General features: G+C 43.4%; 1 protein-coding gene across 1 annotated transcript in view; it reads left to right on the top strand.

Annotated features, from left to right (window-relative positions):
- The window catches only part of rab27a (RAB27A, member RAS oncogene family), a 109308-nt gene that overhangs the window by 82434 nt on the left and 7819 nt on the right, over positions 1 to 19055 (top strand). Inside the window, exon 2 of the mRNA XM_034189727.1 lies at positions 9143 to 9311. Coding sequence (XP_034045618.1) covers positions 9159 to 9311 — 153 coding nt within the window. The 5' untranslated portion in view covers positions 9143 to 9158. The remainder of the gene's footprint in view (positions 1 to 9142; positions 9312 to 19055) is intronic.

Genomic DNA, 19055 nt, shown 5'->3' with positions numbered 1-19055 from the left:
GGATGGAGCAGCTCTCATTTCTAGAAATCTGGCCAATTTTCTTAAATCCTCCAAACCGTGACTATCCAGGGTTGGGACCAGGAAGCAGAGTTGTAGTCTTACACACCTCTCTGCAGCTTCTCTCCCCCTGCCATCCCCTCATTACCCCATCCCCGTAGAGATGGTGCCTGCTCCCAGACTACCAATAACCAGCAAAAATCTATTTAAGCATAAAAATTCAAAAAGAAAAAATAATATAGCACCTTCAACTGCACCACAGACTAAAACAGTTAAATGTGGTCTATTAAACATTATGTCTCTCTCTTCTAAGTCCCTGTTAGTAAATGATATAATAATTGATCAACATATTGATTTATTCTGCCTTACAGAAACCTGGTTACAGCAGTATGAATATGTTAGTTTAAATGAGTCAACACCCCCGAGTCACACTAACTGCCAGAACGCTCGTAGCATGGGCCGAGGTGGAGGATTAGCAGCAATCTTCCATTCCAGCTTATTAATTAATCAAAAACCCAGACAGAGCTTTAATTCATTTGAAAGCTTGACTCTTAGTCTTGTCCATCCAAATTGGAAGTCCCAAAAACCAGTTTTATTTGTTGTTATCTATCATCCTCCTGGTTGTGACTGTGAATTTCTCTGTGAATTTTCAGAACTTTTGTCTGACTTAATGCTTAGCTCAGATAAGATAATTATAGTGGGCGATTTTAACATCCACACAGATGCTGAGAATGACAGCCTCAACACTGCATTTAATCTATTATTAGACTCAATTGGCTTTGCTCAAAATGTAAATGAGTCTACCCACCACTTTAATCATATCTTAGATCTTGTTCTGACTTATGGTATGGAAATTGAAGACTTAACAGTATTCCCTGAAAACTCCCTTCTGTCTGATCATTTCTTAATAACATTTACATTTACTCTGATGGACTACCCAGCAGTGGGGAATAAGTTTCATTACACTAGAAGTCTTTCAGAAAGCGCTGTAACTAGGTTTAAGGATATGTTTCCTTCTTTATGTTCCCTAATGCCATATACCAACACAGTGCAGAGTAGCTACCTAAACTCTGTAAGTGAGATAGAGTATTTCGTCAATAGTTTTACATCCTCATTGAAGACAACTTTGGATGCTGTAGCTCCTCTGAAAAAGAGAGCTTTAAATCAGAAGTGCCTGACTCCGTGGTATAACTCACAAACTCGCAGCTTAAAGCTCCGTAAGTTGGAGAGGAAATGGCGTCTCACTGATTTAGAAGATCTTCACTTAGCCTGGAAAAAGAGTCTGTTGCTCTATAAAAAAGCCCTCCGTAAAGCTAGGACATCTTACTACTCATCACTAATTGAAGAAAATAAGAACAACCCCAGGTTTCTTTTCAGCACTGTAGCCAGGCTGACAGAGTCAGAGCTCTATTGAGCTGAGTATTCCTTTAACTTTAACTAGTAATGACTTCATGACTTTTTTTGCTAATAAAATTTTAACTATTAGAGAAAAAATTACTCATAACCATCCCAAAGACGTATCGTTATCTTTGGCTGCTTTCAGTGACGCCGGTATTTGGTTAGACTCTTTCTCTCCGATTGTTCTGTCTGAGTTATTTTCATTAGTTACTTCATCCAAACCATCAACATGTCTATTAGACCCCATTCCTACCAGGCTGCTCAAGGAAGCCCTACCATTATTTAATGCTTCGATCTTAAATATGATCAATCTATCTTTATTAGTTGGCTATGTACCACAGGCTTTTAAGGACGCAGTAATTAAACCATTACTTAAAAAGCCATCACTTGACCCAGCTATCTTAGCTAATTATAGGCCAATCTCCAACCTTCCTTTTCTCTCAAAAATTCTTGAAAGGGTAGTTGTAAAACAGCTAACTGATCATCTGCAGAGGAATGGTCTATTTGAAGAGTTTCAGTCAGGTTTTAGAATTCATCATAGTACAGAAACAGCATTAGTGAAGGTTACAAATGATCTTCTTATGGCCTCAGACAGTGGACTCATCTCTGTGCTTGTTCTGTTAGACCTCAGTGCTGCTTTTGATACTGTTGACCATAAAATGTTATTACAGAGATTAGAGCATGCCATAGGTATTAAAGGCACTGTGCTGCGGTGGTTTGAATCATATTTATCTAATAGATTACAATTTGTTCATGTAAATGGGGACTCTTCTTCACAGACTAAGGTTAATTATGGAGTTCCATAAGGTTCTGTGCTAGGACCAATTTTATTCACTTTATACATGCTTCCCTTAGGCAGTATTATTAGACGGCATTGCTTAAATTTTCATTGTTACGCAGATGATACCCAGCTTTATCTATCCATGAAGCCAGAGGACACACACCAATTAGCTAAACTGCAGGATTGTCTTACAGACATAAGGACATGGATGACCTCTAATTTCCTGCTTTTAAACTCAGATAAAACTGAAGTTATTGTACTTGGCCCCACAAATCTTAGAAACATGGTGTCTAACCAGATCCTTACTCTGGATGGCATTACCCTGACCTCTAGTAATACTGTGAGAAATCTTGGAGTCATTTTTGATCAGGATATGTCATTCAAAGCGCATATTAAACAAATATGTAAGACAGTTTTTTTTGCATTTACGCAATATCTCTAAAATTAGAAAGGTCTTGTCTCAGAGTGATGCTGTAAAACTAATTCATGCATTTATTTCCTCTAGGCTGGACTATTGTAATTCATTATTATCAGGTTGTCCTAAAAGTTCCCTGAAAAGCCTTCAGTTAATTCAAAATGCTGCAGCTAGAGTACTGATGGGGACTAGAAGGAGAGAGCATATCTCACCCATATTGGCCTCTCTTCATTGGCTTCCTGTTAATTCTAGAATAGAATTTAAAATTCTTCTTCTTACTTATAAGGTTTTGAATAATCAGGTCCCTTCTTATCTTAGGGACCTCATAGTACCATATCACCCCAATAGAGCACTTCGCTCTCAGACTGCAGGCTTACTTGTAGTTCCTAGGGTTTGTAAGAGTAGAATGGGAGGCAGAGCCTTCAGCTTTCAGGCTCCTCTCCTGTGGAACCAGCTCCCAATTCGGATCAGGGAGACAGACACCCTCTCTACTTTTAAGATTAGGCTTAAAACTTTCCTTTTTGCTAAAGCTTATAGTTAGGGCTGGATCAGGTGACCCTGAACCATCCCTTAGTTATGCTGCTATAGACTTAGACTGCTGGGGGGTTCCCATAATGCACTGAGTGTTTCTTTCTCTTTTTGCTCTGTATGCACCACTCTGCATTTAATCATTAGTGATTGATCTCTGCTCCCCTCCACAGCATGTCTTTTTCCTGGTTCTCTCCCTCAGCCCCAACCAGTCCCAGCAGAAGACTGCCCCTCCCTGAGCCTGGTTCTGCTGGAGGTTTCTTCCTGTTAAAAGGGAGTTTTTCCTTCCCACTGTCGCCAAGTGCTTGCTCACAGGGGGTCGTTTTGACCATTGGGGTTTTTACGTAATTATTGTATGGCCTTGCCTTACAATATAAAGCGCCTTGGGGCAACTGTTTGTTGTGATTTGGCGCTATATAAATAAATAAAATTGATTGATTGATTAAATTTTCATCCCCAAAACTAACACCTGCATCAAATCAGATCTGCTCATTAGTCTGCATCTAAAAAGGAGTGGTCACACCTTGGAGAGCTGTTGCACCAAGTGGACTGACATGAATCATGGCTCCAACACGAGAGATGTCAATTGAAACAAAGGAGAGGATTATCAAACCCTTAAGAGGGTAAATCATTACGCAATGGTGTAAAAGATGTTGGTTGTTCACAGCCAGCTGTGTCTAAACTCTGGACCAAATACAAACAACATGGGAAGGTTGTTAAAGGCAAACATACTGGTAGACCAAGGAAGACATCAAAGCGTCAAGACAGAAAACTTAAAGCAATATGTCTCAAAAATCGAAAATGCACAACAAAACAACTGAGGAACGAATGGGAGGAAACTGGAGTCAACGTCTGTGACCGCACTGTAAGAAACCGCCTAAAGGAAATGGGATTTACATACAGAAAAGCTAAACGAAAGCCATCATTAACACCTAAACAGAAAAAAACAAGGTTACAATGGGCTAAGGAAAAGCAATCGTGGACTGTGGATGACTGGATGAAAGTCATATTCAGTGATGAATCTCGAATCTGCATTGGGCAAGGTGATGATGCTGGAACTTTTGTTTGGTGCCGTTCCAATGAGATTTATAAAGATGACTGCCTGAAGAGAACATGTAAATTTCCACAGTCATTGATGATATGGGGCTGCATGTCAGGTAAAGGCACTGGGGAGATGGCTGTCATTACATCATCAATAAATGCACAAGTTTACGTTGATATTTTGGACACTTTTCTTACCCCATCAATTGAAAGGATGTTTGGGGATGATGAAATCATTTTTCAAGATGATAATGCATCTTGCCATAGAGCAAAAACTGTGAGAACATTCCTTGCAAAAAGACACATAGGGTCAATGTCATGGCCTGCAAATAGTCCGGATCTTAATCCAATTGAAAATCTTTGGTGGAAGTTGAAGAAAATGGTCCATGACAAGGCTCCAAACTGCAAAGCTGATCTGGCAACAGCAATCAGAGAAAGTTGGAGCCAGATTGATGAAGAGTACTGTTTGTCACTCATTAAGTCCATGCCTCAGAGACTGCAAGCTGTTATAAAAGCCAGAGGTGGTGCAACAAAATACTAGTGATGTGTTGGGGCGTTCTTTTGTTTTTCACGATTCCATAATTTTTTCCTCAGAATTGAGTGATTCCATATTTTTTTCCCTCTGTTTGGTCTAAAAAAGTAACCGTTACTGACTGTCACAATTTTTTTTCCTGATTTCTTATAGTGTTTGTTAAAGCCAGAAAGTTGCCATTTGAAATGACTTTAGTTTTGTGTCATGCCTGTGATCTGCTTTTTTTCTACAAAATTAAACAACTGAATGAACATCCTCTGAGGCCGGTGATTCCATAATTTTTGCCAGGGGTTGTATAATTCAAACTTGTGCTACGTCACTTATGACCCCGGGAAGATTTCGATTTTAGACATTATAGCTTCAGATGGTATTGTAATTTGCCAACTGTAATCATTATGTTTGACTGTTTTGTAAGGAAGCACGCAGACCTAGAATAGCAAGATTTACAGCTGCACAAGCATTGAGACTGATTCTTGATGCCCAGAGTGAGAATGAAAAGGATGATGGACAAATATATTAGAGAGTGTAATCAATGTGAAGAACCCTAAAACAATCATTTATATAGAAGTATTCAAATAGAAAGTCAGTGAGGTCATAAATAACTCCCACTCGGCCATATTAGTCGCTAAAATAGCTTGATCGCTTGAGAGTTAAAAGAATGGACCTACTGGAGCTGCCACCACTCACTTCACTCAGTGAAGAAAGAGTGTGAACCTTGGCAGGTGAATTAGTCAGCTCAAACGGGTAGTCTATGCCTAGTAAATGAATGCAGGTATTGTCTTCATGCTAAGGCTGTTTTTTGTGTTTGTGATTTTGTGCTTATATTTGTTAAAATAAATGTCACATTTGAGTTTCACCATGAAGATTTGAAATTGACTTAATTCATTCACTGTCAGATTTAGTCATCTAGTAAATAATTTCTTGTTGTGACCCTTCTGATGAATGTAGATTAGGAGTACATTCACTTGTAGCTCTGCACTTTGTTACGCACAACCTCTGCTGCTTAAAAAGAAAAAGCAATCTCCTGTTTGAGTTTTAATTATTCTTCCATCCACGGTGTTACTGTGTAGCTGTGCACAGTGGTGGCACGCCAGCAGAATAAACAGCTTTGTGTGCTCTGTGCCCACAGTTGTCTGTGTGCGCTTCACTGGCAGATGAGATCAGGTGAGAGAGGTCTGTAATTTTCAACATAGGTACACTTCAATTATGAGAGACAAAATGAGAAAAAAATCCAGAAAATCACATTGTAGGATTTTTAAAGAATTTATTTGTAACTTATGGTGGAAAATAAGTATTTGGTCACCCACAAACCACGAGTTCTGGCACTCGCAAACCTGTAACTTCTTTAAGAAGCTCTTCTGTCCTCCACCTGTTACCTGTATTAATGGCATCTGTTGGAACTCGTTATCTGTATAAAAGACATCTGTCCACAGCCTCAAACAGTCAGAATCCAAACTCAACCATGGCCAAGAGCAAAGAGCTGTCGAAGGACACCAGGAAGAAACTTGTAGACCTGCACCAGGCTGGGAAGAGTGAATCTACAATAGACAAGCAGGTTGGTGTGAATAATTCAACTGTGGGAGCAACTGTAAGAAAATGGAAGACATACAAGACCATTGATAATCTCCCTTGATCTGGGGCTCCATGCAAGATGTCATCCCGTGGGGTCAAAATGATCATGAAAACAGTGAGCAAAAATCCCAGATCTAAACAGAGGGACCTGATCAATGACCTGCAGAGAGCTGGGACCAAAGTAACAAAGGCTACACACTATGCAGAGAGGGACTCAAATCCTGCAGTGCCAGGCGTGTCCCCCTGCTTAAGTCAGTATGTGTCCAGGCCCGTCTGAAGTTTGCCAGAGAGCATATGGATGATCCAGAAGAGGACTGGGAGAATATCATGTGGTCAGATGAAACCAAAATAGAACATTTTGGTAAAAACTCAACTCGTCGTGTTTGGAGGAAGAAGAATGCTGAGTTGCATCCAAGAACACCATATCTACTGTGAAGCATGGGGGTGGAAACATCATGCTTTGGGGCTGTTTTTCTGCAAAGGGGACAGGACAACTAATCCGTGTTAAGGGAAGAATGAACGGGGCCATGTATCGTGAGATTTTAAGCCAAAACCTTCTTCCATCAGTGAGAGCATTGAAGATGCAACGTGGCTGGGTCTTCCAGCATGACAATGATCCCAAACACACCGCTCAGGCAACAAAGGAGTGGCTCCGTAAAAAGCATTTCAAGGTCCTGGAGTGGCCAAGCCAGTCTCCAGAACTCAACCCCATAGAAAATTTGTTGAGGGAGTTGAAAGTCCATGTTGCCCAGTGACAGCCCCAAAACATCACTGCTCTAGAGGAGATCTGCATGGAGGAATGGGCCAAAATACCTGCTGCAGTGTGTGCAGACCTGGTGAAGACGTTTGACCTCTGTCACTGTCAACAAAGATTATGTTACAAAGTATTGAATTGAACTTTTGTTATTGACCAAATACTTATTTCCCACCATAATTTACAAATAAATTCTTTAAAAATCCTACAATGTGATTTCCTGGATTTTTTTTTTCTCATTTTGTCTCTCACAGTTGAAGTATACCTATGTTGAAAAATACAGACCAGAGGGAACACAAGTCTCTCTGCCTGACTCCAATGATCTTTGAGCAGAGTTTAACGATACACTATAGGCTGTTGTTAACCAATGTTAAGACTTTCATTAAACAAGCAATAAAAGTTTCCTGGAGTCCTCTTACATTAATACCCCCATCACACATAGCTGGAGTCACGCAGAATGGCATCAGAATTACGCAACTGTGCAACTGGTTCTCATTGTAGAAAGTTGCAACCAATCGCGAAAATTTTTAAAGTTCAGAATTATCGTAAGACTTAGGGTGGTCTTTGTTTTGAAATTTAATACTCTGACCCCTTGAATAGGTTCCAGTTGATGAGAAAACATGGTGTGTAAAATTTTGTTTGTCTAACTTAATTTTTAGAGGTAGCTCAAAAGCATTGACATTTTGCTATTTTCATTCTGTATAACCAGTGGTGGGCACAGCTAACTGAAAAGATAGCTTCGATAGCCACCAATCCGCTAACTGAAAAGTTAACTTTTATAATGCTAAACCGATAAACCTCTAAAAAAAAAAAAAAAAAATTTGCGGAAGTTACAGCTAACCGCTAACTTGGCTCTGTACACTGTCGGCTACTGATAAGCCAGTTTTGAGTTTAAGCACTGCAGGGACTTCTGAGTAAATTCAAAGGCAATCACAAACCCAAAACGAACAAACGAAAAATAAATAAATAAAATAAATAATAAAACCCCAAACAGTGTCATCATCTTTATCAAAAGAAGTCAGTTTATATTATATATTGTGGCAAGTTGTGTGGAAGAACAAGCCAGAGCTTTTGTCTTTATGCAGCCTGACGGCTGCCTCAAAGAGGTGTTATTTACTTTTCACACACAACAATATAGACTTTGGCAGAAGACATCAAGCACAAGGCACTTTTCACTCATGGGGACAACATAACTCTTCAAAAAACTGACTACTTGAACTACAAAAACACAACAAATCTGTTACACTAACAACACTGCTAAACCAACATGAACCACAATAATAAAAAAAAACCCAAACCCGAACTCTCATAATGCATTGCAGCACAACAATTCACAGTCTTAGCGACTGGCCCAGTGATCGCTACAATATTTAGAAACCATTAACGGAGCTGTATTCACAAACACAAAACAAATGCACGAAAAATAAATAAATAAAAACTAAATCCCAAACACGGTCATCGTCTTTATAAAAAGCAGTAAATCACAGTATTAAGAGTCACAGTTTATCTCTGTATAAACACAGGAACGGCTCACCTGTGTTCAGTGCGACTGGTAAATTCTACACCTCATCCGTCACATTGAGCTTCCCCACTGAAGAAAACCCATGTAAGTTTTGTTTTTACATAAAAATACAGCAATAAGTGTCTTTTCACTTAAAAAAAGTAAAGATTTGCATGTACACGCTGTCTTTAAAGCAGACACACTGTAGATTTACGCTACAGTGTACAGTGTCTGAGTGTGACAGCACCGCTGTGAGAGCTTCCCCTTCTTTTGAATTCAAATTAAATGCAGATTGTGTTATTTGTGATGTGAATAAAGTGATTCAACATCACTCAACAAAGATTTACACATTTCTTTTGTGCATTAGAAGTTGTAGCTTATATTAAAATGGCAAATAAGATGAACTTAAGCAACCGATTTTAAAATAGCCGACATGACTGTGTTTGTGGTTAATGGCTCACACGCAGCCAACACTAACCCTTCACTAGATAAGCGATGTATGTATCCTATCAGACATCCGGCTCGGTCTGCTCTCTGCACAAGGTGCAGGCTTTGTGCCACTATGACACACTCCAGAAGTATCATCTGTTGCCTTACAGCTTTGGTTTGTGTGTGTGTTTCAGAAACTAAGCACTCACTATGTCTGATGGGGACTACGATTACCTCATCAAATTTTTGGCTCTCGGTGACTCTGGCGTGGGAAAAACCAGCTTCCTGTATCAGTACACAGATGGAAAATTCAACTCCAAGTTCATCACAACAGTTGGAATAGACTTCAGAGAAAAAAGAGTGGTGAGTTTTCATCTGTTTCAATTAATTTCTCTTGAGTTTATGCATTTGAATTATTGGGCTTTTCTAAATTTTATACTGCTGGAAATATTGCACTGATGGATGCTTTGTAAAAATGCTGCTTCTTAAATGTTGGCGGATGTTTAAAAGGTATTTCAGTACGGTAGCCAATCAAGGCCACAACACTTCTAAAGTAAGATAAAACAGCACAAGCAAATGCAGAAAACACAAATTAAATACAGACACCTACATCAGTTCTACAATGGGTAGTTGCATCAAAAACATATTGGAAAAACACTTGAAAGCACAAAACACAAATGAGTAGAACCCATAGCACATGCAGTAATTTGATCATTTCATAGTAATTAGGTTTTTATTTGGTAATGTGTCTACTGTGTAAAAAAACAAACAAACAAAAAAAAAAAAACAGACCTGCTGTAACTGCCTATAACACAATGGAAATACGAGCAGCACAAAGAGGTCTGCCCGGAGGACTTTTACTGACAGAACATTTGGTGCAGTGTGGTGCACGATTATCTTTATCTACCTGGTTGGCAGAATTGAATAAGTTAGTTTACTTACTTTATTAAAGATAATTACCTATAGTTTCACAATATGTGCAATGATTCAATGGTAGAAGCCAGTAAAAATATTAAATTCTTGCATGTGCTGTAGCTTGTGTGTGTTCTCTTTGAAGACATTTTCACAATTTGCAAGATTTGTTTTATGCAACTTACTTTTGGTTGAATTGGTGCATGTAGTTTTTATATTTTTCTGTAATTTCTACATTTGGTAGTGTTGTGGCCTCCCTCTGCCACCATATCTCAGCCCCACCCATGCTGTTAAAGCTAAACTACAGTGTGGTGTTTTTAAAAGTGCTCATGCATTTTCCACTCTGCACTTACGTTGTAGCATTACCTTTGTGTCTACATGAGCTGAAAAAGTTTTTTCTGGGATTCTCATTAAGAGCTTAACTACTTTCCCACTCCATTAAGATTTATACACCAAGAGACAGCAGATGAATACTACAGAAGTTTAAGGAATGACGAATATCATTATTCAGTGGCAGACAGCTCCCTCCTTAAGAATAAACACTTGATATCATTGGCAAACAGTTGAGCAGTACTTGAGGTTTACTCAGTATTCACTTTATAACACTGCTGACCTCCAGCTCTCAGAATAGAATCTGGTGCTGACTGACTGAGTTAGTTGTGGTTTTAAAACTGTTTGCGGAAAAGTGCATTGAGATTTCAGAGCAACATATGTTGCCTTTAAGATGACATCTTTTACGGGACATCTATGGATTTTTTAACAAAACAATAAAGTCACATTTTGCACATGTTACAAAGGCATGGCTAAGGAAGAAGAAAATACAGGTACTGGATTTGGCTTTTAGCATTTCTGACCTGTCACCAGTAGAGAATTTTAAAACAAAAAATGCACTCATGATGATCCTATACTGTTGCACACCTTAAGACATGTTTGCAAGCAGAATGGGACAAAATAACACCTGAATCATTTCATGACATGGGATCATCATTGCCAAAATGTCTTAAGTGTTATGAGAAGGAATAGCTGCATTATAAAGTGGTAAATGCTTTAGAATCACAAGTGTGTGTGTGTGTGTGTGTGTGTGTGTGTGTGTGTGTGTGTGTGTGTGTGTGTGTGTGTGTGTGTGTGTGTGTGTGTGTGTGTGTGTGTGTGTGTGTGTGTGTGTGTGTGTTTTAGGCCTTAAATGTAGGAATGGATGGATATTAACAAAGGAAACAATGTTGACCACACTACACATGAAGCATCCTTGAGTTCACTCTGTCTGCAATAACGTAGAACTCAAAGTGAATGTAAGAATCACTGCTGGGTGTCCCATTTTCCATACAGCCCAATTTTTTCTGATTTGGTGTTTATAGAATTGTTACATGGAAACTATAAGTACACCCCTACAGTTTCCACAACTTTAAATATAGTAAAATTTGTGGTATCATCAAAAAAAAAAAAAAAACTCTGAAAGGCTTTCAAAAAGAAAAATGTACAGTACATGCACCCCTGAGCTTTTAAGTACAATATTTATCATATGTTCAGAAATAACTACATGTGAACCAATTTATATGCTCAGAATATGCCAAAGTAAAAATGCATTCATATATAGTGAAACTAAGGCATTGCCCGTGGGAATCAACAGGCTCTAGATTGGGTAGTGTTTATAAAATAGGTAGCTGATGCTTTTCAGGGGTGGCAATAAATTAAAAGTTTCTATAATGAGTTGGAATGGCGTGGGAGTTCAGAATGTTTTTAGAAGAGGAACTCAAGCCTTTTATTTCCTGTTAATTATGTAATTTTTTAAATGTTAATTTACCATCTTAATGTATTTGGAAATTGTTCAGGTTCTTATCATATGCACACTATTATCATTTTTATTTCATTATTCTATTTTGTAATTAGATTTTTAAATGAACCACAGTAATGTAAATAACCGTTTTCACTTTCTTGTGTCATCCATGTATTTGACCATATTTACAGTTACATTATGTACTTACACTGAACTTACTATATAAAATCCCACACATGCATGCTTTTAATCTATAGATGATTTACCGCCCCCTGCTGGAATGGCATGTGAGTCCAGAATGCAATTATCAATGCCCATTCAATTCAATTTATTTCATTTATATAGCGCCATATCACAACAGAGTTGCCACAAGGTGCTTCACACAAGTAAGATCTAACCTTACCAACCCCCAGAGCAAGCACACAGGTGACAGTGGTAAGGAAAAACTCCCTCTGATGATTTGAGGAAGAAACCTCAAGCAGACCAGACTCAAAGGGGTGACCCTCTGCTTGGGCCACGCTACCGACACAATTTACAAAAGGAATAAACAGGAAATTTTTCCAGTGCACAGGATGCAGAAGTAGACACCACACCCATCTCTGGATGGAGCCGCACCTCAAACAGAGAGAAAAAACAGAATCAGGCATCGGGAAGACAACAAATAAAGTATAATTTGTCAGCATTAAGCAACAAGAAAAACAGAAGAAATACTAAGGTGATCGCCGGCCACTAGCCCTAAGCTTCACTAAAAGACCCAGAATTTAGATAAAGTTGAGGCAGCGGCACGCTCCGTTTCCTAATAAAATTAATTTAAAAGAGTAAAAAGCATAGTAACATACTATGCCAGTATGCCAGCCATACAAAAGGGAAAATAAGTGCGTCTTAAGTCTGGACTTGAAAGTCTGTACAGAATCTGACTGTTTTATTGATGCAGGGAGATCATTCTACAGAACAGGGGCACAATAAGAGAAAGCTCTGTGACCCACAGACTTTTTAACCCACCCTAGGGATACAAAGTAGTGCTACACCCTAAGAACGCAGAGCCCGGGCCAGTACGTAGGGTTTAATTAGGTCAGCTAAGTAGGGAAGTGTCAGTCCGTGAACAATTTTATAGGTTAGTAGCAGAATCTTAAAATCTGATCTCACAGGGACAGGAAGCCAGTGAAGAAATGCCAAAATGGATGTAATATGGTCAAACTTTATGCTTCGTGTAAAAGGTCTGGCAGCAGCATTTATAACCGATTGGAGACCCCTAATGCTGGACTGTGGTAAACCAGAAAAGAGAACATTGCAGTAGTCCAATTTGGAAGAGACAGATGCATGAATCAGGGTCTCAGCATCAGCCATAGACAGGATGGGACGAATATTTGCTATATTTTGCAGGTGGAAGAAAGCAGTCCTTATAATATTTCTAATGTGGAGGTCAAAGGACAACGTAAGATCAAAAATTACCCCAAGGTTCCTCACATTGTCAGTGTGATGTATGACACATGAGCCTGGGCTAAGCATTAGCTGTTCAAATTGATGCAAATGTCTCACTGGACCAAGAGCCATAATTTCAGTCTTATCAGAGTTTAACAGTAGGAAATTGCTAGACATCCAGCTTTTCAGTGATGCAAAACAATCTTCTAAGGATTTTATGTGGATGAGATTACCAGCAGTTATCAGCATGTATATCATCAGCATAGCAATGAAAGAGTGTGCATGTTCTCCCCGTGTTTGCGTGGGTTTCCTCCGGGTGCTCCCGCTTCCTCCCACATTTAAAGACATGCAGGTTCAGTGAACTGGAAGCGTTATAATTGTCCAGGTCTCCGTTGCAAAGGAGGGCTTGATCTCAGTGGGACTTACCAGGTTAAATAAAGGTAAAATTAAAAACCCACCATCCAAGGTAAGGTGTCACAAAACAACATGCAATTCACATGGTTTAAAAAATTTTTAACTGATGTTGATTGATTGAGGATTGATGATGTTTTGAAAATAAAATCAATAATACTTATTTGATTCTGAGCAAAAGGGAAGACCCCAAAACAAATTAGTATGCATGACGTTACTTTATTAACCAGCATTGAGTTGCATATTTTAATTAATTAATATTTAATTAATTTTTTTTTTTTTTTTTTAACAAATGGTAGATATACAAAACAAAGCATTTGATGGGATTTTGATAGCCTATCTACTCTTAGCCAAAATATGCTGACGTGTATGTATAATCTAATTAGGGTGATCACATGCAAGCAATACATTTTTTTATCTTATAATTTTTAGAGTGTTTATAAAGGCGATAGGCATTTGGCAATGCAGGTGCCCTTTATTTTGTGCAAATTCCTCAGATATGATATGAAAATTTTTTTTTTTAAATAATAAACTGTGTCAACTTCCACACAAGCAAATTCATTTGAGCTACTGAGTTGGTGTCTTGTTTGGTTTTGTCTTAAGACTGCCTGAAGCCATTCCAGGTAAATGTGAAACTAAATAAATAAATAAATATGTTGTGTGGGCCGCTGAAGAGGAGGTACTGCTGGCCCACCACCACAAGATGGCGCCCTGCTTGAAGTGCGGGCTTCAAGCACGAGAGGGCGTCGGCTTTGCTGGAGGTGACAGCTGTCAACAATCAACACAAGCTGTCACCCATCATCACCACTACAAAGACCGGACTGCAACTCCACCTCCTCGCCGAGAAATCAACTACCATTCAGGTAATTTCTCTGCTGCCTGACACTGTGTGTGTTTAACCTGAACTTCTATTTGCAGCCGTTTTCCTGGAGTGTTTCCTTATCTGGAGGATTGGCGTTTGGTGTGACAGCGACGGCTTCGCCTCACACCCCAACTCAGATAAGTGGTTGACCAGGAGCTGCACGAGTGTGTGTGATTGGAGGTGGAGGTTTTCCCTCCTTTACTTAAGACAGACTGTGGATTACTGAGTGTGCGAACTCACACTCATCTGGACTGTCTTTGTTCTCTGCCAGCAGTACTGGGTCTGACTGCTGAAGACAGCGGCCACCTGGGGCGCAGGGCTTGGCGGCTCCGGTGTTCTTCAGCTCCGTTGGTGGTGGAAGCTGTGTGGGGATCCAGCTCTTCTCTCTCCAGGCGTCTTCTATCGTCGAGCCTGCCCACACGTCACCTGGTGTATGATTAACAGTCACCATATTGTTATTGTCTGTACGTTGTTGTGCGATTCACAACATTAAATAGTTACTTTTTGGCTTATCCATTGTCCGTTCATTAACGCCCCCTGTTGTGGGTCCGTGTCACGTCACTTTCACAACAGGATTTCTCGGCCAGCGTCATGGATCCCGAGGGGCATCAACCATCGCTTGAACAGCCAATGGGAGAGCGAGGTGCACAGGCAGGAGGCGTGTTGGGTGAGCTGCAGCACATCTTAACCGCCTTCGCCGCTCGGTTGGACTTAGTTACCGAGCAGAGCAGTGTTCTCAATCGCAGGATGGAGGCTCTCACCGCCCAGGTGGAAGCGCGTGCTCAGGGCGCTGCTGCAGCACCTCCTCCTACTGACCGTGTGCCAGAAACAGACATTCCGCTGGTCGTTCAACGAACCCCCCCACCTTCCCCTGAAGCATACATAAGCCCTCCGGAGCCGTACGGAGGCTGTGTGGAGACGTGCGCGGACTTCTTGATGCAGTGCTCGCTCGTCTTTTCACAGCGTCCCGTCATGTACGCGGCAGACGCCAGCCGGGTGGCTTACGTTATAAATTTGCTTCGAGGAGAGGCACGCGCCAGGGCTACGGCGCTTTGGGAGCAGAATTCACGGCTCCTAACGGTTTATACTGATTTTGTGAGGGAGTTCAGACAGGTGTTCGATCACCCTCATAGAGGCGAGACCGCTTCAAGTGTGCTGCTGTCGATACGGCAGGGGCGTCGGAGCGCAGCTAAGTATGCAGTCGACTTCCGCATCGCGGCAGCGCGAGCCGGCTGGAATGCTGTTGCGCTCCGCGCCGCCTTTGTAAACGGACTGTCTCTGGTGCTTAAGGAGCACCTGGTGGCGAAGGACGAGCCGCGGGATTTAGACGGGCTTATCGACCTGGTTATATGGTTAGACAACCGATTAACAGAACACCGACGGGAGCGAGACGAAGGGCGTGGTCAGGCACAAGCCGTCCCTCTTCCTCCCGGGTCTGAAAGGGAGCCGACTTCCCCACGCTCCACTGCCAGGGCTCTCCACGTGACAACAGCTCCCCCTGCTGATGTTGCTATGGAAACGAGCAGCGCCAAAAAACGATCAGATCAGAGACAAAGGAGGCTGATCCGTGGAGAGTGTTTTCTCTGCAGCTCTACTGAGCACACACAGAGAGAATGCCCCAAACGATCAAAACAGCAGCACTCGTCCTTAGAGACTGGGCTAAGGGTGGGTCACAATACCCACGCAGGGAGACCCCGTAAATCTGCACGAATCCCAGTCACGATCCTGAGTGAGGATTTAACCCTTCACGCCCCAGCACTGGTGGACACGGGGTCGGAGGGAAATCTGCTGGATAGCAGATGGGCAAAGGAGGTTGGGCTCCCTCTAGTGGCCTTACCGTCACCATTGTCGGTGCGGGCACTAGATGGCACCCTTCTTCCACTAATCACACACCAGACTCAGCCAGTGACATTGGTGGTGTCTGGGAATCACAGGGAGGAGATTGTGTTTTATGTAACACCTTCTACCTCCCGAGTGATTTTGGGTTTTCCATGGGTGCTAAAACACAATCCCCGGATTGATTGGCCGTCTGGGGTTGTGGTTCAGTGGAGCGAAACCTGCCACCGGGAGTGTTTAGGATCCTCGGTTCCACCCGGTGTGACAGCTAAGGAGGAGGTTTTAATCCCCCCCAATCTGGCGGCGGTGCCAGCCGAGTACCACGACCTTGCTGACGTCTTCAGCAAGGATCTGGCACTCACGCTGCCCCCGCACCGTCCGTACGATTGTGCCATTGATTTGATACCGGGCGCTGAGTACCCGTCCAGCAGGCTCTACAACCTCTCATGTCCGGAACGCGAATCAATGGAGACCTACATCCGGGACTCGTTAGCTGCTGGGTTGATCCGGAACTCCACCTCCCCGATGGGTGCTGGATTCTTTTTTGTGGGCAAGAAGGACGGCGGACTCCGTCCATGCATTGATTACAGAGGGCTGAACGAGATCACGGTTTGCAACCGATACCCGTTACCTCTGTTGGATTCAGTGTTCACGCCCCTGCATGGAGCCCAAATTTTCACAAAATTGGATCTTAGGAATGCTTATCACCTGGTTCGGATCCGGGAGGGAGACGAGTGGAAGACGGCATTTAACACCCCGTTAGGTCACTTTGAGTACCTGGTCATGCCATTTGGCCTCACCAATGCGCCCGCGACGTTCCAAGCATTGGTTAATGACGTCTTGCGGGACTTCCTGCATCGGTTTGTCTTCGTATATCTAGACGATATACTCATTTTTTTCTCCGGATCCTGAGACCCATGTTAAGCATGTACGTCAGGTCCTACAGCGGTTGTTGGAGAACCGGCTGTTTGTGAAGGGCGAGAAGTGTGAGTTCCACCGCACTTCTTTGTCCTTCTTGGGGTTCATAATCTCCTCCAACTCCGTCGCCCCTGATCCGGCCAAGGTTGCGGCGGTGAGAGATTGGCCCCAACCAACGAACCGTAGGAAACTACAACAGTTCCTCGGTTTTGCAAATTTCTACCGGAGGTTCATCAAGGGCTACAGTCAGGTAGTTAGCCCCCTGACAGCCCTGACCTCCACAAAAGTCCCCTTCACCTGGTCGGATCGGTGCGAAGCCGCGTTTAGGGAGTTGAAACGCCGGTTCTCGACTGCACCGGTTCTGGTGCAGCCCGATCCCAAGCGCCAGTTTGTTGTTGAAGTGGATGCCTCTGACTCAGGGATAGGAGCCGTGCTATCCCAGAGCGGGGAGTCTGACAAGGTTTTCCATCCATGTGCCTACTTTTCCCGCAGGTTGACCCCAGCTGAACGGAACTATGACGTCGGCAATCGGGAACTTCTTGCGGTGAAGGAGGCTCTTGAGGAGTGGAGACACCTGTTGGAGGGAGCATCGGTACCATTTACAGTTTTCACGGACCATCGGAACCTGGAGTACATCCGGACCGCGAAGCGTCTGAACCCCAGGCAAGCCCGCTGGTCGCTGTTCTTCGGCGGTTTGACTTCCGGATCACCTACCGCCCCGGGACAAAGAACCAACGATCTGATGCCCTGTCCCGGGTGCACGAAGAGGAGGTCAAGACCGAGCTGTCAGACCCCCCTGAAACCATCATCCCCGAGTCCACTGTCGTGACCGCCCTTACCTGGGACGTGGAAAAGACCGTCCGGGAGGCCCTGACACGGAGCCCGGACCCGGGGACCGGTCCGAAGAACAAACTGTACGTCCCACCAGAGGCCAGGGCTGCGGTCCTTGACTTCTGTCACGGTTCCAAGCTCTCCTGTCACCCAGGGGTGCGAAGAACCATGGCAGTGGTCCGGCAGCGCTTCTGGTGGGCGTCTATGGAAGCCGACGTCCGGGAGTATGTCCAGGCCTGCACCACCTGCGCCAGGGGCAAAGCTGACCATCACAAGGCCCAAGGCCTCCTCCAGCCTCTGCCAGTGCCTCGTCGCCCCTGGTCTCATATCGGCCTGGACTTTGTCACGGGCCTCCCGCTGTCCCAGGGAAACACCACCATCCTAACGATAGTGGACCGATTCTCCAAGACGGACCACTTCGTGGCCCTCCCGAAGCTCCCGACGGCCCAGGAGACTGCAGACCTCCTGGTCCACCACGTCGTGCGTCTGCATGGGATTCCATCAGACATTGTCTCGGATCGTGGTCCTCAGTTCTCCTCCCAGGTCTGGCGGAGTTTCTGTAGGGAACTGGGGGCCACCGTCAGTCTCTCGTATGGGTACCACCCCCAGACGAACGGGCAGGCAGAGCGGACAAACCAGGAACTGGAGCAGGCCCTCCGTTGCGTGACCTCCATGCACCCGACGGCCTGGAGTGACCATCTGGCCTGGATCGAGTACGCTCATAACAGCCAAGTCTCGTCTGCCACCGGCCTCTCCCCATTTGAAGTGTGTTTGGGGTACCAGCCCCCATTGTTCCCGCTAGTGGAGGGAGAGGTCGGGGTGCCCTCGGTCCAGGCCCATCTGAGAAGGTGCCGTCGGGTGTGGCGTACCGCCCGCTCTGCCCTGCTCAAAGCCCGGACGAGGGCCAAGAACCATGCAGACCGCCGGCGTGCCCCGGCCCCTGCGTACCAGCCTGGGCAGGAGGTTTGGCTTTCCACAAAGGACATTCCCCTGCAAGTGGAATCCCAAAAGTTGAAGGACAGATACATCGGACCTTTCCCCATCCTCAAGGTCCTCAGTCCAGCCGCAGTGAAGCTGAAGCTGCCAGCTTCACTGCGGATCCACCCGGTTTTCCATGTGTCCCACATCAAACCTCACCACG

Source organism: Thalassophryne amazonica, chromosome 2, assembly GCF_902500255.1.
Source record: "Thalassophryne amazonica chromosome 2, fThaAma1.1, whole genome shotgun sequence".
In the NCBI taxonomy this organism is placed as follows: domain Eukaryota; kingdom Metazoa; phylum Chordata; class Actinopteri; order Batrachoidiformes; family Batrachoididae; genus Thalassophryne; species Thalassophryne amazonica.
This window is presented reverse-complemented; position numbering and strand designations above follow the sequence as displayed.